Raw genomic sequence first — 23,373 nt, forward strand, 5'->3', positions numbered from 1 at the left:
GGCCTTTGCTGGAGCTGGATCTGGGCCTCATTTAGCCCCGATCCACCTTTATGGGCAGGCTGTATCTAGAGGAAGAGTGGGCAAAGTTTTTGGCCCGAGGGCCACATCGGGGTTGTGCAACTGTATGGTGGGCCGGGTAGGGAAGGCTGTGCCTCCCCAAACAGCCTGGCCCCTGCCCCCAATCCGCCCTCTCCCACTTCCCACCACCTGACTTCCCTGCTCTCAGAACCCCCGATCCATCCAACCCCCCTGCTCCTTGTCTCCTGACCACCCCCTTGCAGGACCCCTGCCCGCTATCCAACTCCCCTGCTCCCTGTCCTGACTCCTATCCACATCCCCAACCTCTGACAGCCCCCTTGGAACTCACCCCCTCCAACTGCCCTCTGCTCCTTATCCCCTGACCATTCCCTCCTGGGACCCCCAGCCCCTAACTGCTGCCCAGGATCCCACCCCCATATCCAACGCCACCCCTGCCCTGACCCCTATCCCCACCCCTGACAGGCTCCCTGGGACTCCCACTCCCAACCTTCCCTGTTCCCCATTCCCTGATCACCTCCCCAGAACCTCCGCCCCATTCAACCACCCTCTCCTCCCTGACTGCCCCCCTAAGACCCCTTGTTCCCTTACTCAACCCCCCCACTCCCCACCCCCTTACCAGCAGCAGGAGCTTGCAGCTGTGACACCCAGCCAGAGCCAGCTGCGCTCTCTATGCTGCTCAGCGGGAGCGGCGGGCCAGAGCGCAGCCCGTGCAGCTGCAGGAGAAGGGGGACAGCGGGGGAGAGGATGGGGACTAGATGCCCCGGCCAGGAGCTCATGGGCTGGGCAGGACGGTCCCGCGGGCCATAGTTTGCCCACATCTGATCTAGAGCCAAGCCAGAGGCTGATTGTACACCAGCCCTTGACTGATGCTCCAAAATCACTCAGCACTCTTTTAGCCAAAGGTTTTAAACTGTCCAGCTCTCTTGGTTTAAGTGTGGGGGAGGGTGGGTGTCTGCCCACTATGGATCAGATATCAACGTAAAAACTTTTCTAGACTTAGGGTAAGATCTTCAGAAGCTCCAAGGTTCCACTAAAAGTCAGTGGGACTTAAATCCCAAAGCTACTTCAGCACAGACAGGGTGAGACTGTTTGTACTCATAATACGAAGCTAGACAGGCCTCTTGGTGAAGGATGCGCCGATCGCCGTTTGCAACAGTGTTTCTGAACTTTTTGTCCTGCATTTGTCCAGTTCTTTGCACACTGGGTCCCTGGGCCATGACTACGGCTCATGAACTCTGTTGCAATACAAGTAATAAATAGCAGCACCTAGATATGAAGGTGTCCTTCACCATAGTATCTGGTAACGCTTCACCTGACCAGTTCCAGCAGTCACAAACAAGCTTCTAATCTCAAGAGGGGGGCTGGTTCCCCAGAATGTAGGACAATGGCCTGGAATGACACAGTCCAAGAGAGAGTAATATGGAAAGCTACAAATGATGGGGTATCTTCTCTTACAGAACTTTTTCTCTACCTATAGTCCCATGCTTCAACATTCCCAGCAAAAAGTCTACTTCCCAGATCTTGCTAATCACCATCCCCACTGTAGCCATGCTCTCATCTTAGCCTATAGCCTTAGAGCCTTCATGGAGTGACACCATCCACACAACTTGTTAACCTGGGGAACTTACTGCCATAGGTTAGTAGAATTGAAAGGGGGAGGGATTTGTTATATGGATAATGAAGATATCCAGTTGACATACCATTTTTTTTAAATTAACACTATAAGCCCTCATGCCCTTGTGCACAAGCCAATCACTCAGTGACAGGGGGGTGAGGGACTCCCTACTATGGGCAGCTCATTCTACCACCATTCATTGTGAAATTTTTAACACCTTCCTCAGAGAGGAAGGATGGAGCAGTTAGAACACCAGCTTGGGACTTGGGAGACCCAGGGTTAGTTCCCTGCTCCACCCCAGGCTTCCTGTGTGACCTTGGGCAACTCACTTGGGATCAGACTCTTACGAGAATTTAGGCACCCAACTCCCATAGTTATGAGCTAGGTACCCACACACCTTTAAAAGTCTCCCCCTTAGGCTCTCTGTGCCTCCGTTCCCATTTGTAAATGGGAGATGATCCTTCCTTACCTCACCATGCCCTGGAGGTGCTCAGATGCTACCAGAAGGGGAGCCATACAAGGACCTAAGACTAGACTAGACATCCTCTGAAGCATGTGGCACAGGCAGCTGTCAAAGATGGGAGGCTGAACCAGTGGTCTGACTCAGTATGACAATGCCTACGTTCCTAGAATAATCCTCCTCTGAGGACAATTCTAGGTGACTTTTTTTTTTTTTTAGCTGTTACAATCAAAGACTAATTTCCTTTCCCCTCAATTCCTGGTACATGTTGACTTGCCATTAAAATACTTGATAAAGAAACTGTTGCCCATTTTGCACAAGGAACAATCCACTATCTAAAGGTCACCTTCAAACAGGATCTTTGATGCACCTTTGTGACCACTAGGACTGTTGCCTGTGTTATTAAAATCAGTCTCAGCTCCCCCAGACTCTAAATTCCCTTTAACCATCAAACACAAAGCAAGCCTTAGCGTACAAGTTCTCTCTCTTCATACCAGCCAACCAGCTAAACTGGATGCCGTGCATGCTTTTCAGTTCCCTGTTGTAAGCCAAGGAGTGTATTGCAGTTGTTCCTGTGATACAGCCATCTCAAAGTATAGGAGGTGTAAGGTGACCATTGTCAGACTCTGTGAAACATGCATGTTTGTATTGTGTTGCATTTGACAAACAGAATGACACCATGCTAGAATGGGCAGGACCATTCATCCTGATTTGGGGAACTTCCTCACTTGAGAGCCACAGCTACTATCTACACTGCAGTGCGTCCTAGAGGCCTCATTGAGATTCTCCCCCACCCCGCTATAAGGGACAGTCCCTACCCCCACAAGAGCATAGAGTCTAACAAGGTTGATTTTCTCAACCTTTGTGTTGCATTGGTGCTCAGTTTTGTGCCTGGAACCTACTGTACCAAAATGCGAATTAGAGCCAAAGTCTCCTAGATTGACCACACCTGGCTCTTCGCCCACATATTGTATCAAGAAGCACCCTGACAGAGCGAGAAAGAGGGTGGGAAAATGTCTTTTATTGAACCAACTTCTGCTGGTGAGAGAGCTCTTCCTCTGTGCAGCTCCAAAGCTTCTCTGTCTCACCAGCAGAAGCTGGTCCAGTAAAAGATGTTACCTCACCTACCTTGTCTCTTGAATATCCTGGGCCCAACATGGCTACCATAACACTGCAGGAAAACACCTTTGACAGAAACTCACTATGCCCACAGTGCCCCTTCAAGAACCTTTAAAGTTCAAGATGCTCTGGCTTCTTGCCCTGCATACTAATCTCACTACAATGCTGTGCTCTGAGCAGAACGTACCATGACAGAACAAACAAGCAGAACAAGTCCCTTCAGGAATACGGCTTGCTTTTGAAACAAGAGTTGGGCTCTTCCTCCCATCTCAGATTCCTCCTCCACGGTAGAGACTCAGGGTTTGACACTGGTTAAGCAATAAATCCCAGCAAAAAGAAAAAAAAAAAAAAGGGTCAGCAAGTACCCTAGCATGACTCCAGCACTCATCCTCTGGGCCCATGTCCATACCCTCATGAGTTCTAGGGCACGAGCAAGAAGAGACTCAACCCTCAGAAAGACTTTCCCATTGCTAAGACTGAAATTCCTGCTGATATGATGGTGCAAAGGAAGACCTGCTGAACCCTCCCCCACCCTCTCAGAAACCAACACAGACTCTTCCTTCCTGAGCACATCAAACTGTCAGCAAGAGACACATGCAAGAACAAGTTCCCCACTTCCTTTCTCCCTGCAGAACAGGGCATCCCTGTGAACCCAGCATCATGGAATCCAGGTGCCGGTTTAAATAGGATCAGCAACACACAATACACTCTTACTTTAGGTCCCCACTGTAACAGTCACCCCACTGTAACAAGCTGTCTTACCCTTGGAAAGCTGGATGCCTGGGGCCCAGCCAACCCTGATTACTAAGGAGCCACACCTGGGTGTGCATCAGGTGACTTCCCTATCAAGAGGGGCAGGAGGCTGCTGTAAAGTGCGGGGGCGGGAGCTGTGGCAAAGACTGAGGAAAGGCTCCTGCGGGGAGGACCCAGAGACCAGTAGAGTTGCCCTAGCGAGGAGGCTAGGAGTAGCCTGCTAAAGCAGGAAGGCCCTGAGACACCAGGTGAGTTTGAGGCTTATAAGATGGAGGGAAGATTTTTTGGATTTCAATTTAAACGTGAAGTTAATAAACTAGACCTTACAGGAGGGCTGCTGTTATTGGTATTTGTAAAAGCCTCGTTTGGAATTTATTGTGGCACCAAGAAGGAAAACTGAGGCAAGGGGCCACTCGCAGAGCTGCCCTGGGGCCACTCGCAGAGCTGCCCTGGGGCCACTCGCAGAGCTGCCCTGGGGCCACTCATTTCCAGCCAGCATGTACCTCTCTCTAACATTGACACTGGATGTCTGGGCCCACATTTAAACCATTTCCCAACATTTAAGACCAGAGAATTTGCAGCCACTTGGTAAGAATCAAGCTCACGTTCCAAACCCAAGCTACAGACTGGCTTGGGCTAGTACCCAGCACGCTTTCGGATATTATTTTGAAGAGGCCTTTCCTGCATTGAAACTGTGCTAGCTGGAGCTCTGCCGGAGAGCTAGCCCATCATACTACTTCCATCTTTGCTTGACAGCAGTTTTGTAACCCAAGTGTAATTCATGAGGTTCAGCCTCCACTTTGCATAGGGTCTTATTAACAGTGGAGTGCAGATGGCTGCATGAATTATCCACCTGGAGCCTGACTCTGTACAACACAGAGATGCAAATGGCATCTTTGCAATATGCAGTTGTACTGCGCAGTTACGAACAGTCAGACTGACTTGAGATGCATTTTATGCTCCTCCATATCTGCTCTGTGACTCAGGAGAGAGTTTCTTAGCATTGTAGGTAGAGATTTTAGCTTCGCTGTTTCTTCCTGCTTCTAGGTTTCAAAAGCCAGCTGGGAAGTCAGCAGCAATCCCCCCTCATTCCTAGCCATGCCTCGCATTACATCCTCATGAGAAACTCATGATTCCATTCCCTAGGGGATCACACGTGGTACAAAGAGAGCTGCAGTTTGACACTAGCTTGAGAGATGAAGGAAGCTGGATGGCTGCTTGAATTGGCGGGTGTTACTGAAAGCTTTGCTACTGTTAAAATCTGCACCCTGACCGCTGCCAAGATGGGGCGGCTACAGTCTGTAACAGGTCAGGATGCAGCATTAGCAGCTGCCGCCTGGCTCAGAAAGCAACATGTGGTTTTCAGACACCCACATGTTGCTTCAGCACTTGGCAGGAAGCACAAATGCTCTGAGCAGAACGAGCAGGGCCCACTACTTACAGTTGCACCTCAAGTCGTTACGCAAGTAGTTGCTCCTAAGGCTGCAGCAGAGGCTGGACCAGAGAGGATACATTCTCTCTCGACCTCACTCATAAATAGCAGGGCCCAATTTTAGTCATTCTGCAAAGAGAACCAACCCCTTCTCCCAACAGTTTTATGGTTCACTTGGCTGAGTCAGCTCCCATTACAACCTTATCATTATGCAAATAATCTTCTGTCCCGTTGAGAACCTCGGTGGGGAAAGCAGAAGTGCTGGTCCTGCTTAGGAACTGGCTGCTGTCTCAGCTCTGCAAGGCCAGGGACGCTGGACCATTTAACAGCTTTCACAGCCAGGCTTCTCTAGTGCTTGAGTTTCAGAGGTGCTAAGGGCCTGCAGCTTTCCTTGGCTTCAGAAAGAGTTGGGGGAGGAGGAGAGATCAGGCCCCAAGCACCAGGAATAGGACGTGAGAGTTTCTAGTTCTACAGTTTATAGTCCACATTGGTATTTTTATTGTGTTTATCATATTGATTATGAATCACTCCACTGCCCTTGAGAACTCTGATGGGGGAAACTTTTATCAAGTTGTTACAGCTGCAGGAAATGGAGGGTCAAGTTCAAGGCCATTTGTGCTTATTTAAAGAGCCAGTTCATGTAGTTTTTAAAGATTCCAAAAGGGGACTGGTGACATTTCTGGCCCTCGTGCACTAACAAAGTGTGTGAACCTAAGTTTATAAGCAACCTTGCACCTATGTGCCAAGTTACATACTGGAATAAGCTAACCCTCTTGGGCTGTGATCACACCAGCGTGACAGCTGGGGCTTCTCCCCTCCCCAACATAAGGCCAGGGGACAAGCAAAGAATGTGTTCAGCTCTTCGGGGAGTCTTGCATATCACCTTAGAGTGTCCCAGTTTGGAAAATTCAGAGCAGAGGTTTGAGGTAAAATTTTCAAAAGCACTTCAGTGACTTAGGAATCTAAGTTCCATTGACTTTCAGTGAGAATTAGGCTCCTAAGTAACTTTTGAAAATAGGAATTCCCTCCAAGTGATGGAGGAGCCTTTTTTAAAACTATGTTTGTTATCTTAACCAGCGTGGACTCCCTTTTGAGTTCCCATAGGCCAGGGGTCCCCAACGTGGTGCCCGTGGGTGCTATGGCGCCTGCAGGGGCATCTAAATGCGCCCGTGTCCTGGCCGGCAGTGGACCATCCGCTGAAATGCCACCGAATTTCTGTTGGCATTTCGGTGGCGGCGCCTCTTGATGATGTCACTTTTCAGCAGCAAGTGGCATCATCGAGAGGCGTCGCTGTCAAAACGCTGCAGAAATTCGGCAGCATTTCAGCAGATGCTCCACCACCGCCACGGTCCTTTGTCTGGTGCCCGCCAGATGAAAACGTTGGGGACCACTGCCATAGGCTGTGAGGTCTGAACTCTGCTTCAGGTTCAATATTCATCAGTTTACAAGATCAGATCTAAGAGCAAGGTCCTGATCACTTGTCCTTAGAAGTCTCATAGCCTGGTCTACACTTGGGGGTGGGGGATCGACCTAAAATACGGAACTTCAGCTACGAGAATAGTATAGCTGAAGTCAACATATTTAGGTTGACTTACCACAGCGTCTTCATGGTGCTGAATCGACTGCTGCTGCTCCCTCATCAACTCCGTTTGCACCTCTCGCGGCGGTGGAGTACTGGAATGTGCTTGGGGATCCATTTATCATGTCTAGACTAGATGCGATAAATTGACCCGAGAGATCAATCATTACCCGCCAATCCTGCCCATAGCACTTCTCTCAGGACTACTTTAGCACCTGTGTATCATTCAGACAGTGGCTAACTTTCCGTGGTCAGCAAAGAGGTCCATCAAGAGGGCTGAGTGAACACCTGATTTTTTTCAGTTCACTGGCAGTGCCAAGAAATAAAAGTTGGGTTCAGGTCAGACCAAATTTGAAAGAGTCCAAGAAATTTCAGCCAGTCAAAAGAGTTCATCTACTATTTGCTGAACAAAATACAGCCAGTTCTATCCACCAAGCCATCTAGCCCCACTCCTAGGCTGATTTTCTAGGCCTTTGTCCAGTCACATTGGGCATGTCCCAAGCAATGGGAGCTTCTCCCATTTATCTGTAGAATAATCCACCAGTTCTCCTCATTAGCAATGTTTCCCGCCATATTCATCCTAAATGTTCCTTTTCTAACTGGAACCCCCTTACTCCTGAACATGCCCCCTTCGTATCACTCCCTCCTGGATGTTTACACCCTACCACCTGGAGAGACTTTTACATTCAGACGCTATAGATAAGGCGGTCTCAAACTTGGTTTGCGGTTTCTTCAGGGTAAGTCCCTGTCAGGCCGCAAAACTCTTTGACTACCTGAGCGTCCACAGGTCCAGCTGCTCGCAGCTCCCAGTGGCTGCGGTTTGCCATTCCTGGAGCTCCCATTGGCAGGGAACAGTGAACTGCAGCCACTGGGAGCTGCGAGTGGCTGTACCCGCGGATGCTCAGGTAAACAAAGCATCTCGCGGCCTGCCAGGGACTTACTCTGAACAAGCCATGAATTAAGTTTGGGGACCCCTGCTACAGACCATCTGTTGTTGCTTGTTTTACAATGTAAGTATAAGCTCCTTGAGGCAGGGATCATCTTTTTGTTCCATGTTTGTAGAACGCCTACATTAATGGGGTCCTGGCCCAGCCCTGAGACTAAATAATACAGTGAGGCGCACCATAGAAATGCCTATTCATATATAGGCAAAGGTTTTTCAAAGTGCTTTCAGATCCAGCTGGAGGGGAGGAACAACCATTAGAAATGTGCTGTAAGAGTCAAGGTAACAGAGCCCTCCCCCTGCTCCACTCCTGCGATCTTAGGGCTCCCTAGACCTTACACTGCGAACAGCCCCAGTCTGTCTCAGCTCCGAGTTAACACAGAGAGGAATGTTTACTCCATTCCAAGGAGTTATGGCATCGCAGGGGAGGGGAGCCAGACAAAAGCACAAGTGTGTTTGTGGAGGGGGCTCTCAGAAGCAGAGCTCCCCATCTCTGGACTCTGCTGGCTGAATACAGCAGGTTTCCCCTCCCGCTCCCTAGAACAAAGTGAGCCGAGTACCAGCCAGTCAGTGTATGCCAGCCTGCCCTCCTGCCAGAACGGGCCGTGAGCTCATTAAGCAAATAAAGTCAAGTCCAGCCCAATAAAGCAAATAGGACTCTGACACATGCAAATCTGGTGAGCACCACCTGGAGACTCATTATTAACCCTGATAGGACCTAGAGAACTCCCCACCCCCTCGTGCCCCAGAACACTAGCTGACAAGAGACTCTAATCAGCTGAGAAGTTAGGACAGTTAGCGGATTCTTCTTGATCCAGTGCCTGAACCTTGAGTTACTTCCCCCAGCGCCCCCTCCCCCAGCAAGGGAGATGAGAAATTCTTGAATCTCAGCAAATGAGGGAGGCAAGTGCCACCCAGAAATTATAGGAAGAACTTTCTGTGTCCCACCCAACGCCATGTGTATCACATCATCGGGATGCCGGGGGACAGGTCTCCAAGAGATCTCAGCTTCCATTTAGGCACCTGACAGAAGTGCAGAAAATGTCAACAGGACTCAGCACCCGGCAGTTTTCATTGTTCTCACTGGGGGGGCGTTGGCCTCTCTTGAAAGTCTGGTCATAGACACTGTTTAATCTTTCCTGCTGAAGCAGTGGGGGAAAGATGAGGTTCCTGGCCTTTGAATGGAGGAGATCATTGCGGAGACCCCCCAGACACACCTGCAGCCAGTCAGTAATCAGCACTGAACAAATATTGCAAGACTAATACCTTACAGGCCAGATTTTAGCAGAGACCCTCTAAGCCTCACCAGAGGGAGCTTCCTCCCACCAGCACTGAAAGAAAAAAAAATCTCAGCTCACTTCCTCTCATGCAGCTCTCTGAGGAAGAGCTCCTTCGGCAACCTGAAGGGGAATATCCACAAACGGATCTTCACTTTGCTGTCACGTGTCTAGGGTCCCAGAGGCCAGCCAGGTATCAGTCCCATCCCAGGTAGAGGTAGGAGTTCCTGCTACCTGTTGAGAAACACTGACCTTCCACTATGCTGGATGGGCCATGGCGTCTGTCCCATTTTGCAAGCATGTACTTCCCGTTTTTGGGAAGGAAGAGAAACTGCCCAAGTGTGAACTCCCTGCTCTGGGCTTGCATCACATGCAGGAGCCTCCTTTGTCAGCCACTCTGGCAACAGGAGCAGACTCATTTCCACAAGACACAGCTAGTTCCGAGTGACTGGGCAGAGGAGGAAGAGATACTGGGAGCCCCATGCCCTGAGCTAGTGCCTGATAAAAGAGGGTACTTTGAGGAAGATAGGGAAATAAGAGACAAACACTTTCTGTAAATGACTGTGCGAAACCAGAGGCAGTGAGAGAATGGCCCTTAAGCATAAAAGAGAAGAGGATTTAAATACTGCTAGAGAGGCAACTACTCCCCACAGGGACCCTCGTTTAAGCACAGCAGCAACTGAACACTTCTCCCCCTGCATATGGGACATTGAGGCATCACAGTTGAGTAATTACTATCAGAACCTGGCCCTGTACCTGCTCCTCCACCCAAACATTCAAGGGTGTGGTACAGAACAAGGACAATATATCCACACATCACAAAGAGTCTCGGCTCCACCCTGATAAGAAGTTCCTATCTTAAACTTCAGGTGGCATAATTTGTCTTAATACTCCATAAAATAACCCACCCATACAGCAGGCCGGAATACATGTCCGTGGAACCTTAAAGACACACATAGGGTAGGTGGCAAAACAGCTTGACAGACACCTGCTGATGGAATCTGGCAGTGCAGGCAGTTTTTCATTCCTATCATCATAATTCATTCTGACATGTGGCTTTAACTGTCTTGGATCTAAAGCCTGAGCTGTGCCTGCATTAAGGAGAGTACAATGTGTTTGTCCCAAAGCAAACAGGACTCAGGTGTCTAAGGCCCTGGGCACCTTGCCACCATGTAAACATCTTGTTGTCAGGATACTCAACTGATATGGTTGCAACACATTAAAGATTAGTGGTAGAGAATGCCAGATTTCTTCCCCCTACAGAAAAGAAAGGCAAACTACATCAGTTTCTTCTTTCTTCCTCTCCCAAGCGACCTCTTCCTCTCATTTTAATGATGTAAGATGAACAAAAACTTTTACTCCCAGCCCAGTCTGAGGGGAAAGTGATTCTTGCTCCCCTCAGAGGGACTGGCAAAAGCCATTTGAGCCATGTAGGAATCCCATTTGTGAGATAACCAATAGTACAGAACCTTGCTATCAACAGGTCTGAGCAAGAGCTGCCTGCGCCAAAAGGCCTGAAATTTTACATCCATTTGTGCAAAAGGGCATGTGACACAGTGGGGCAGATGGCCAAAGGGGGATGTGGTCTGGCTCCAGGCTAAAGTCCATTATGGGGAACAATTAGCAGAATTGTCATTCCTCAGCAGTTAACAGTAAGAATGTTAGCTCAGAAAAGGCACCAAAGTCCATCCACTCCCTCCTATCACTGTGTCCAATTATCATCTCCTTATGAATGCCCTGTTCCTCCTCTCACACCAGCTGTTGTATCCTGTAATCAGGACATCCTTGCACAGAGTGCAAGTCTAAAGCTCCCAGAACCTCTCTCTAGGCCCCCACTGCTTGTCTTCTAGTATTAACACAACCTCTGACAGGTGACCCCCCCCTCACCCCCATAGGCCATACTTTGAACCTGTAAATGTTCCAGAGCTCTCAAAATAATGTTCAGGCCTGACCTTTACTTCAGCTCACAGAAGTTGAGTGAAGCTTAGCTGAGACCACATCTGACCAATATGGTTATACAGTGATAGTTCAACCTTTCACTTTGAAGAGCCATTTTGTCCTATATCCTCAATTGTTCGATAATTAATCCCTCTCAGCTCTCTTCTTCAGCCTGTGAGAGAGGTGGAGCCAGCAGTCTCCCAAGTGTCAATGAACCAGATGTCTTCCCTCATACCCTTAAACACCAGTGACAATGCACCTGCTGTGTCAGCTATACGATTTTATACAAGGTAAATATTTCCTGATTGGAAAGAGGGACACTGCTTCTTCCAAGATTTATTTCTCCATCCCCAGGGAAGATAACCCAGCTTTATTATTTACTAGGATCTATTGAGGAGGTCCAACACAGACTGGTGAAAACAAAGTGAGTGAGTGATCGATCTATCTACAGCCTTAGCTAACAGCCAGTTGGCTTTTAGCTCATAGACTTCAAGGTCATGCTGTAGAGGTCCCCAGTCCGATCCTGCCTGCCGATGACTGGGGTCTGTTGGTGTTACATTTGCAACAATGTGCATATTTTCCATTACGTAAATAAATATTCATTATGTCATGAAGCCAGGGCATCCATTAGAACTACTCCAAGTAGGTAATGGGCAATTATTCACAGTTCCAGAGTCTCTTCCCCTCCACATCTTCTCTCTACTGTGTTTCCATCTGTATTTCTACTAAAATATTGTAGAAGACTGATAGACATTTCTGAATTGATAAGCTTCCATATTTCAAGACTTGCAGTCAGCATGGATCAAAATTCCCCTCCCCTTTTATTCAGTTTTTATTGTTTCTATGATGGAAGCACCTAGAGGCCTGGCTCCCATTCTTCTAGGCACTGGAAAAACAGAGACAGTCCCTGCCCCAAAGAGTTTACAGCCGAAGCCTTTAGTCAGACAGAGAAGCATAAAGAAACACTGAGAAGATACTGGTCAGCATGAAAAACTGATCACAGCACACCAGCAGCCTGACCATTGTCGAGGTTTTTTGGGAGTTGTGGTGTTTGGTTTTGTTTCTTTAAAAATGTGCATCACAACAGAGAAGAACTGGGAGGACAACACAGTTCTACTAGTTTTCCACCACCTCCTAACTAGCCGCCAGCCACTGGTTCTTTCTGAGGAGTGCAGCAGGCAGGCATGAAGTCCACAGAGTTTTAAGAACCAGATCCTCAGCTACACATGTGCCCCAAAGTTAAAAGGCCCTAGATACTTACTCTGTGACCCATCTCAACTTGACACAGGCTCTCATCTCTCTTCCCTCCTCACCAGCTAGGAGCTACACAATATGAATGAGAGGAAGAAGCATTCAATCTTATATTGAGACATGCATTGGTGGAACTTTAGTCCCATAAGCACTGAGAAGGCAATATCCCTCCCCTATGTGGTTCAACCATGACCCACATCTGTATCTTTAGGAGTAACTATACCACCCTCACTGCAACACTTGCAAAGAAGGTGGAGTCTTTTGAGAAGTAACATTATTTCAAACATCCCAACTACATCAACATGGCAAGATGGAGGCCTAGGAGTTACTAATGAGCAGGAGATGCTTAAATGAGACAAACAAAAGACAATCTTCTGTGAAAAGTAATCATCACAGGTAAAACAAGTAACACATTTAAGGGTATTAATTGTGGGTAGAGAAAGTTTCTACATTTTTCCAGTTTGTTTACTTTGTGCATTTGTACACAATGGGGTCCTGGTCCTTGACTGGGGCTCGTAGGTGCTTCAGAATATTTCCATCAACCACTTTGAATAGTCATTATCACTGGTTCCCTCAAATAATCAGTTTCTTCTGTTTCTGTCGCTCTTCCATATGGCTATAGGACACTTCCTAAAACTTTTGGATCTAGGGAGGGGTTCAAACCTAAAGAAACTAGAGGAAGGTATCTGGCCTGGATTCCTCTGCCTCCCTCACTTCTTTCTCTCTCTCATTTTCCCTTTATTTACATGTCTACCTCTGCTTTCCCCACAGAAGGAGGTGCATTTAACAAAAAATTGGAAAACGTGATTGTAAAAACTACACAAAGGCAGCTTTATGGGCAGATGGTGTACCTGAGATTATGAGTGTTATTTAACAGGCTAGAGTCTGAGTTGATGGCAGCTCTCTAAAAGGGGCACTCGAGTTAAAACATGGGCTAAAATTAAAGTTTGAGAGGCTTTTTTAAACCAACCAACCAACCACAGAACTAATTTTCATGGTAACACGAATGTTAGTATTATCTCACCCCCACACACCACAGTCATTTCCTTGCAGCATTTGCAACCCAACTACAGCTGCATTTTGTTAGTGCAAGAGAACCAGAAAGTGACATTGACTAGCAAGGAGAAGCTAAAATGAGATTGACCAGTTTATCGAAGCTGAAAGAAATGAATCAGTCTAGAGTGGTTCCTGCATTAAAATCAAACTCCATAGAAGTCTCTCACTACCAGTAAGACAGGTCAGGGAACTTTAAAAAAAACAGAAGACATTTGCCGTTAAGCTACACACTGCTCTTCACACTACAGTACAGAATGATACCTGGATCTCCTTCCAGCAGAGGACAGCAGAGACTAGGCCTGGCAGACAGGGGGATATAGAGATGCTAGAATCTAATATGGAAATTCCCAGAGCATGCACAGATGGCACCACCTAGCCACCCAGAGTCATCCCCTCCACCCAAAGTTCTCTCCCCCAGCAGAGAGCAGCCAGACTCTCCTGCCATGGCAGATAGGTGCCAACCCTACATTCAGCTGGTACACAGCAGAAGAGAAAGGACTTCCTCACATTTCATAATCAAAGGTGAGGATGGAGTTATCCCCAGCTACAAGAACAATCAGCAGAGGGCCTGAATGTGCCAGCGCATTGAGCCAGCCTCTGCACAGAAACGCTGTAGGGTATTTCGGGGACCACCAGAGTCAGTTACATTCACCCAGATATTCACTACCCCCCTTGGTCCAAAACTTGTCGGAGCTTTTCCCCCTTCTGCCTAAGCCCTGCTCCCCGCTCCCCCCCTAGGTCTCCCTCACTCCCCTCTCGCCAGTACCTGCAGCTTGCTGCTCTCTCCCTGCCCGCAGTTCGCCATGATCCCCGAGGGTTCGCCCTCCCCTCCCCGGGAATGACCTAGATTTACCCGCTCCGCAGGGTGACTCTTCTCCTCCCCGCCTGGCCTCTCCACCTGCTCCCTCGGTGCCTCCTGCGGCTCCTCGTTACTTTTCTCCTCCAGTTTCTCCGGTCTCGCGGCGGGCAGCCCGTGGATCATCTCCTCCCGGCACTGGACGCCCAGCTTCTGCAGCTGCTCGTCCGTCTCCGGGTCCACCACCAGCAGGCGCACGGCACCCAGGGCGGCTCGGATGCGGCTCACCACCTGCTGGTGACTCTCCTTCTCCACGTTCTCGCCGTTCACCTCCACCAGCCGGTCCCCGGCCCGCAGCCCCGACGTCTCCGCCGGGGAGTCGTGCTCCACCAGCCGGATGAACTGGCCCACCTTGCCCTTCTCCCCGTGCAGGTGGAAGCCGTAGCCGTTCGGCCCCTTCTCCAGGCGGCAGAGCCGGGGCAGCAACTGCCGCTCGCTCCCCGCCCCGTCACTCATGTTCCCGGAGGAGGGTGGAAAGAGATCGGCGGCTCCGAGAGGCAGCGACCCTGGGAGCGCGAACCCGCTGCACCCCCGCGAGGAGCCGGACAGATCGCTCCAGCGCCGGCTCTCCGCAGCAGGTGTCCCCGGGGCGGAGTCTCGCACGAGGGGTCCCGCGGGGAGACCGCGCACCAGGAGACAGACCGCCGCTGCCCACTACGTAACAAACCGGCCGCACCAATCGCCGCCCTGCTCTGTCCGCGCGTTTCAGAGCCAGTCACCGCCCTTTATAGCAGGGGGCGGGCTCGGGGGGCGGTGGCGAGACCCCGGACCAATCGGAGTTAGGCGGGGGAGGCGCTTAGGAGAGATGACGCTACCTATGAAGCCCGGGGGTGAATCCAAGCCTCGAGTAGGCGGGATTATGCAAATAGGAGGAAATAGCCTCGCTCCACCCATAACGTCTTGGCTGGCTGCTGAGCCTCCCGCCTGCAAGGAAAGTTCTCCGGAAGCAGAAGTGTCACAAAGTAGCAAGAGTGAAGATTCTGCAGGGCAGGGAACTTCCTTTCCTCAGAGACAGCGAGTCTAAGAGGAGCAGGCGGGGGGCAACTTGAGTCACCCTCCCTTCAGCCTCACTATGAGACAGGCTCGGCTGACTCATCCTCCTTTTTCAATGACACACCCCAGGCTGCGCACTGACAGCTCACAAGTGACTTTCTCTGAACAGCTTCTGCAGCATCGGAATCTGTTCAGTACAAGGAGTTCTGGATCTGACTGTGGTGGTGACCTCTTTGCTTGGGAGTTATGGGCTTCACATTAGGAACTGGTTGAATTACTCCTTGCTAATCATATTAATTGCAAGTGTAGCCCCCGTTTCGGTTTCAGAATGCTCTTGAACAGCTCCTGGTCCCTAGTAAAATATTCGTTACTCCAGTTCGCAGAATCGTTTCTCTGGGTACGTCTACACTACAGGATAAATTCGAATGAGCTTAAACCGATTTTATAAAACAGATATTATAAAGTCGATTGTGCACATCCACACTAGGCACGTTAATTCGGTGGTGTGCGTCCGTGGTCCGAGGCCAGCGTCGATTTCTGGAGCGGTGTACTGTGGGTAGCTACTGTAAAAGAATGAGGCCAATAACGTCGATTTGCATCCACACTAACCCTAAATCGATATAGCAATATCGATTTTAGCGTTACTCCTCTCATTTTGTAGGAGTACAGAAATTGATTTAAAGAGCCCTTTAAATCGATATAAAGAGCAGTGTAGTGTGGACGGGTGCAGCGTTAAATCGATTTAACGCTGTTAAAATCGGTTTAACAGCATAGTGTGGACCAGGCCTCTGAGCAACTTTCAGTCCCGTGGGTTGTTCCTGAACTACCTGCTTTCGTTCTGTCTTTGACTAATTACTGTCTGGGGGTGGGGGTAGGCTGTTTCAGTCACATGGCATTGTTTCTGCTCTCTGATTGCATAACTGCGTTTTTTTGAATAGGAGAACAATGAGTAACAAGCATCAGGCATGAATTCCTGGAGAAAGCATCAGCCATGCTTAAATTAATGACATTCGTGGGATCTGTGAACATTTTCATGAACAAAATGACTCACCCAGGAAGCAGTCCTGATTTGTCCCAGTGCTGACCCCCAACACATCTCCTTGTCCAGCTAAAACACACACAGCTCGTCCATTGCATCTCAAACCTACGCTATAACACTCTTGTTATTCCTGTCCTCTCAATGGTGTCTTCATTTTGACATGGCCTAATATCCCTCATTGATGACTGATGGCACCAAAGTCATTGAAATTGCTGCCTTTGGCAGATTTGAATCTAGGCCTCCAGAAGCAATTGAACTTGTGTTTTATTATAGCAACAGGAATCACATAAGCTGAAACAATATCAGATGCTAGATTCCTTAGTCAAATTAGATGGAGAGGAAGGGAGAGAAGATGAACTTACACCATGGACTTTGAGGGCACTAGTCTGTTTCTGCACATGGACTGGCAGCTTTACAGACATGGTGCTGGACTTTTTCCCCCTTTGGTAAAAGTTGTATAGGTGCAAGGACACAGGCTGGGGTGGTGAGGGAGAGGTTCTTTTCTTTGGAGCACCCAGATGAGGCTGGGATCGTTAGCCTTGTGCTGTTTTCTTCTTGAAAAAAACTTCTCTCCTTCTCTCCAAATTCCAGATCCGTTTCCCCTGAGTTTCCCTTTGCAATTCTGCTAATTGGACTTTGTTCATCTATTACATGGCTTTATGGAAATAGCAAAACTTTGTGGGCTGCCTAAGGTTAGTGCTGTAAGTCAAACCTACTCCAAATAGCATCGTGAGAGGCCCTTTAGGAACCCAACATCATCTTTTTGGTCAACACTAAGGATATCACTGAGTCTGGGAGCTGGATGAAGCAGCAGCTTTATTTTGTAGGTGAAAGGGGAGCAGCAGCTTTCCGTTACTCAAGAGACTACATTACTCGGGACATACATTTAGGAATCTAATATGGAGTGTCCTTGCTCACGACGTCCCATTAGACTTCAATTCCTCTCTCATTGACTGAGAAGGTAATGGAATGCAGAAATCTTGATGTAGTGGACCACAGCAGTTCTCAGCATCCTCCCTCCTGGTGTCTTTGCCTGCCCATTATTTCATATTTATTTGAGTCTAACATTTTAAAAGAGGACATTTGAAGGGACACAATCAACTTGAAAAATCCCATTCAGATCTGAAAATGCTGCAATTATTGTTATAACTTGTAACCCCTATGATCACTGTACCCAACAGTCAAATTAGACATTTCTCCCCCTTATGTTTACTTTGTGCATTTGACACCAGTTGTGTGTAGTGCGGCGTACTGTTCTGGTGATGGTGCATGCCCCATCCCCTCCCCCAGGTCCTATCAGAAGATGCTACATGTACAGCAGCAGCAGAGCTAAAACTGAAAGTGAACAGGCAGCAAGTAATAGTTTGAGCATCTTGGGTGGTTTTGCTTTTACTCTGAGACCTGGCCAGAAATCCCCCTGAGCCTAAATAGAGAGGCAGAAAAACCTTAACAGTTTTTTTAAAAAGGAGTTTAAAATGCAAAGTAAATCTAGGGTTTTGTTTGTTCTGGGTCTCCCCCTTTCTTTTTCATCATACGTGAACATCATCATCTGCTGGGCAGAGCCAAGGACTGCTGCAACTTCAGCTGTGTGGACACAATTAAAAATGCAAGGACAGAAGCTCCTGTGGAATAGATGGGAGCTTTAATGAACCCTTCTGCAGTTTGTTTATACAATTACTAGTATGCTTAATAGAATCACAGCAACACAGAGCTGACAATGTCACCTGGGAACTCCAGCAAAGTGGACTTCGTGCCCTACCACTTCTAGTTAAAATTGAAGCAGGATGAATGTCCGTAAGGAAGTGGGTCACCTTTCATATCATTTCACTATACAAGGCAGGTAGGCAACTGAAGAACCAATTTTGTTCTAAGGCGAGCCCTTCATGAAGCACTGAGTAACTTGCAGAGTGGAAATAAAGGCCTTAGGAGGAGGCTTGGGAAGCACATCTGTAATTACCTCCTTAAGGTTATCAGCAGGGTTTAAACCTAGGACTGTCAATGCTGTAGAATGGACCTCCACAGCTAGATGAGTAACCATTAACTGGCGGCAGCAGCAGTGGGCTATCAAAGAAGAGACCCAACCACAAGAGGGAAATATAACACATGCTTTGCAAGCATGATACATGTCCTCTCCCTGAAAAGTAGTGCAAGCTGATGTACTCTTCAAGCAAAAAATGTGCTTTTCAGGAATATTTTTATAAGCCAGGAAATACAAGTCAGTGGTGGCAGGGATGGCTTTAGCACTGTGCAGAGAGAGGGAGATGAAAATCACCAGAGCGAAGGAAAGAAACCTACCATATACCCTGCAATTCAGGAACTGAATGATAAAGCAGAATGTGGCAGCTTTCTGAACTAATGTTTATTTTGCTGATTGGTGTCTTCACTTCCCTGGTCTCTTCCCAGTCAGGGTTTGTTTGTTTTTTTCCCTTCTTTCCAGCAGCTGCTTATTAGGTTAAGAAAGATAAAAATTTAGATTGCAAAACAGAAAAGAATTAAAAAGAAAAAAAGTCAACCAACTCTCTCTTCTTTCTTTTTTTCTTTTTCTTTTTTTCTGCAAGCATCAGCCTAGCTACAGAAGCAATTCCATTGGTGGGAAGACAAAGGTATTTGGAGAATGCTAGACTCGGCAGCATGAGACCAGCAGGGGGAGGAGGTTGGTTTTAATTTAACAGACCATGTTTACTCTTCCCAGTCGCCTTTGGACTCTGAAATGTGCAGTGAAATCATGGGGGCCAGGCAAACGCTCACTAGAGATTCCGGGGCTTGCATTGTACACCCTACTTTTCTAATGCCCAGCAAATATTGCAATGCAGATTCCATCCAGCAACACTTTCTCTCTTCTCTAATGATCTGAGCTGGAAATTGTTCACGCCAAGAACTAAGGCGGACACATTTACTCTCCAAAATACTGAGCTTTAATTCTGTAAACTTGCAAACAACAATCCGTGAACAACAGCTGAGGCAAAAGGCATCACCCTGATAACAGAGAGAAGCTCAAGAACATGTGCCAGGGAATGGACTTGCTGGGTGTGATCCTGCCACAGCAAAGATTCCCATGTGGAATGGTTCAGCGCAGTGTCATTCCATAGCATTCATGACTTGGCAGATATACATGAACTATGTAAACAAGAAGAGAGTCAACAAAAGTATTTGGGTTTTCTTCCTATCGTTGCTTTCTAGGATCCTGGCTAATGTGATAACATGGGATGCTAGGGTGACTTTGATTTTGTTGACAAAGGACTTGATCCTGTTCCATCAAATTGAATGGGAGTTTTGACACTGATGCCAGTAGAAACAAGTCTAAAGAAAGGGCAAAATGAAGCATAGGGGCAGCAGTGTTGATTTTAAAACTTACACATAGGGCCTGCTCTTGCTCTCTTTAAACTCAGCGGCAAAACCCCCATTGATTTTGGAGGAGTCAAGATCAAGGCCACAAAATTCATAGGCAAGCACGATATAAAGTGTTTGCTGATTGAGGTGTCTGAGGCATCAGTTCTTTACAGAGTGGGTTTAATGTGATACCTGACAATGGCAGGAAGAAAGATTTGCATTATATACATAGACAAAAAGGAAAGGCAAACAACATTCATAGGTGGGAGTTTATAAATCTCCTGTGTTATCGCCTCAGCTCTGATTCAAAGCCTTAATCTGGACCAGGAATTAGCCTCCCAGATACTACACTCTCTCTTCAGACAGCTCAACAGCATGTTACACAGACTAACATGAGGACTTGGTGCAAGTTTAAATCCCATGATCCTTCCTTCTTGTGCTGAGTGCGGGGCACAGGTGTAGAGCTGAGGGTGAAATTGGTAATGCCCATCTCTGGCAAAGCACAGGGGGAGGTAATGGCCTTGCACCCTGTGAAGAAAACGTTCCTGAGATTTCAAGTCAAGGGGAAACAAATAGCAGGGCCCTGTGTCCAGAGAACTGCTCAGGCTAGTGCAAAGCTCTGACTGACTGGATGAGGAGAACTGTGCATAAGATGCACCAAATTCAACCACAGGAATCAAAAATCCAACATGCAAGTAATGGACAAATCAGAAAGTGACACAATCATGAAAGATCTCCCTGATACCTCTATCATGCTGTTCTACAGGCTAACTCCCGCACTGGTTTGGCAAACGATGTTTGTGCTTCCTCTCTGGAGCATTTATTTATCAGTTAAAGCATTTCAGTGTGAAGTCAATCCTCCCATCCATGGGCTTATTAAGCATCGTCAGGGCACTGCCCTAGATGATACTAATAATTACAGGGCACTGCTGTGATGAGGCGCATGCTGCTGAAATAATCCTGCAAAAGTCTGTTCTCATCTGACAGAGCATAACAGCCAGTGTGACCAACTAGAGCCAATTCCTGCTAGCCTCTGACACTCCAGTGGTCCTACTGGCCTCAGTGTGAGTTAGGCCTTGTCTACACTAGGAGTGCGGTACCGGTGTAGGAATACTGGTATGTTATACCAGCAAAGCGCTCCTTATGGTCACAGCTCTACCAGCAAGGCTGGGCTTTGTACCAGTATAGCGAAACCACACCGCTCAAGTGAAACAAGCTACATGGGTAAAAGCACAGTTTTGCTGGTATAATTGTGTATACACTATAGAACTTGACCAGCACAGCTATGCTGGTCAGGGATCACATCTCTTCCCAATATTTCTAAGCTGGCAGAAGTCTGTAGTGTAGACATAGCTTTTGCTGTTAGGGGGTCAAATAAATTGACTTTCCTTATAAGTTCCAGTTCCTGGAGGGATGGCCTTTGTGGTTTTTTTAAGCATATGGACAAAAGAAATATTGGCCCAGTAACTCTAATGGGTAATTATTCCGTACCCTTATATACAACAGGCATGTGACAGGTGCTGCACAGACAGACGAGACAGGGACTTGAAGAGAGTCATGCACAGTCACTCTCAGGGCCCCAATTCAGCAAAGTCAATGGGACTCACGTAAAGCATGTGCTTCAGTGCCTTGCTGAATGGGGCCACAGGAATTACCAGGGGTTTGCAACTTGCACTAGAGAAAGGAAAATGAAAACCAGACAAATGGTAAAATCATGGTAAAGGTGACAGACCCGGGCCACAGTCAGGAAATCTAAACTCTAAAAAAGAATAGCTGTAGAAGTGCTGGCTCGAGAGCTTGGCAGACGGACGGTCTCTAACTATCGACAAAAGAGCTACTGTGTGGCAGTGGGGAGAAGCCTTCTCCCACTATCTCCCATCAACATGTCTGGGAGTAGAAGGGGAGCCTGCTCTCCATGCCCATGTGGAGCTTGGCCGCTCTGCTGGCAACTCAGTGCCAAATGCAAGGGTTATTTCTGTACTGTGCACACCCGTCTCATAGGAACCGGGCAGAGACTCATTTCACACAGGCCACTCCCCAGAGCAGCAGCCGCTGGTAACCATCAGCGCAGCTGCCTTTCGACTGGATCTGCCTCTCACTCAAGTCAGTGGGAATCTCTCCCTGGGCTTCACTAAGAATTCTGATTGAAGCTAAGCTGGTGGCGTAGAGGTCAAAGGCCCTGTGCCCTGTTATCAATTCCCTGAGCACTCCTGAGGAAAACCAAACCGAAGGCAGGACCCATATCGCTCCTTTGCCCTGTGTTTCCCTGGTGAGCTCCAGGGCCTTCAGAATGCTGCGTAATCAAAGGCACCACATGTGCTGCAATACCCAGGCTTACGGGGGTGCAATGGGGAGAGAGGCGCAAAGCCTCCTGTTCTGCAGTTGGGACCAATTCGTGTCACAGCTTCAAGGTTATTTGAACACGGCCGGAGAGAGGCACCAGGGGGTTGCCTTTGAGAGCACAAAACACCAGGTCGTTCAGCAATTAGGGCTTGATCCAGAGCCCAGTGAAGTCAACGGGGAGACTCTCAAAGGCATCAGCGGGCTTTGGATCAGGCCCTTAATTGTCAGCAGTTTTATTTCAACAGGAAGAGGCGCAGCTCCTAGCTCCATCTGTAGGAGCGCGACCAGGGGAGTGCAATGGCCTGAGCTGGCAGAATAAGACCTCCCCTGTTCTGGTGGCTGCCAGGAGGTGGATTCTGCAGCAAGTGGCACAGCCTTTTTCCAAACAGGCTGGCAATGCTGGCTCCATGCTCACCCCCACCTTAGCAGCGCGAGTGCCAATGCTTTAGAAGAGGAGCAGGGCAGGGTCCAGAGCGCATCCGTGCCATGCTGGACTTGGTCTCTCATATAGGATTAAACAGCAATCTAGCCTGAGATAAATATAAATAAGAGCAGATTTGAAACATTTCTTTTTAAAGTCAGAAAAATAGATAGCGATCTCCTTTCTCTCCACTATCCACGATCGGCAGCTTTCTTCCAACATAACAGGCACTGTAATAACACTGCGCACCCCAAGTCCTTTGCTTGGGACATGCTCAGTGGCAGGAGGAGGTGGGCACATGAGACAGCCCAGCTGCAGGGGTCTGGGGGAGGTGAGGGGAATGGGGAGGGACAAGATGTCGAAGGGAAAGGTCTCCCATTCCTCTTCCTTTAGCAAACACTTCTGCTGATTTCATTCGCTGCAAGAAAACTTCACCTGCTAATGCAAGAGAGTGAGAAATGGTTCTTCCTGCTCCGTTCGCTGCCCTGGCTCCCTCATCCTGGTGAGACTCCAGAGCAGAGACATACCATGGAAACTGGTCAGAAAGGTGGGGACTCTGGACTGGAAAGGTGCGGGATCCCGGCTGTGCAGCAGTGCTGACCTGGCCCAATCCAGATAGATACAGGGTTGTGGCTATGCTGCTGAGGATGACTCGGTCCCATCCTGAAAACGGGGCACTGGATATGCTGCCAACATTGTCTTGGTCCAGTCCAGATAGACACTGGGCCCTGGCTTGTTTGGAGGCCGAACCAGCCGAGTCCTGATCACCGGGGTCCTGGGTTCTGCAGGGGAGGCTGACGCAAGCCACTCCTGAGAGGCAGGGCTTTGGCTGTGCTGCCAGGAGTGACTCCTCGAAGGCTGGACTCCCACATCGTAAGATTTTCTAGTCAGGCAAAACCCAGAACTGGCCTTTATTTGGCTTCTGTTGT

The 23,373-nt window shown here is 48.4% G+C and overlaps 2 protein-coding genes across 5 annotated transcripts in view; both read right to left on the reverse strand.

Annotated features, from left to right (window-relative positions):
• SLC9A3R1 (SLC9A3 regulator 1) overlaps positions 1-15,002 on the reverse strand; it is a 35,802-nt gene extending 20,800 nt beyond the window's left edge. The window contains exon 1 of the mRNA XM_030534562.1: positions 14,316-15,002. Within this exon, the coding sequence (XP_030390422.1) occupies positions 14,316-14,774 (459 nt within the window). The 5' untranslated portion in view covers positions 14,775-15,002. The remainder of the gene's footprint in view (positions 1-14,315) is intronic.
• Positions 15,003-17,194: 2,192 nt separating this feature from the next.
• The window catches only part of RAB37 (RAB37, member RAS oncogene family), a 69,952-nt gene continuing 63,773 nt past the window's right edge, over positions 17,195-23,373 (reverse strand). For 3 of the 4 annotated variants that reach the window (XM_030534487.1, XM_030534488.1, XM_030534490.1), the window contains exon 9: positions 18,012-23,327. In XM_030534487.1, coding sequence (XP_030390347.1) covers positions 23,078-23,327 — 250 coding nt within the window. In that variant the 3' untranslated portion in view covers positions 18,012-23,077. Of the gene's footprint in view, positions 17,412-18,011; positions 23,328-23,373 lie in introns of those variants that run through there. The other variant, XM_030534493.1, reaches the window with a different exon arrangement.

This window comes from Gopherus evgoodei, chromosome 15 (genome assembly GCF_007399415.2).
Source record: "Gopherus evgoodei ecotype Sinaloan lineage chromosome 15, rGopEvg1_v1.p, whole genome shotgun sequence".
In the NCBI taxonomy this organism is placed as follows: domain Eukaryota; kingdom Metazoa; phylum Chordata; order Testudines; family Testudinidae; genus Gopherus; species Gopherus evgoodei.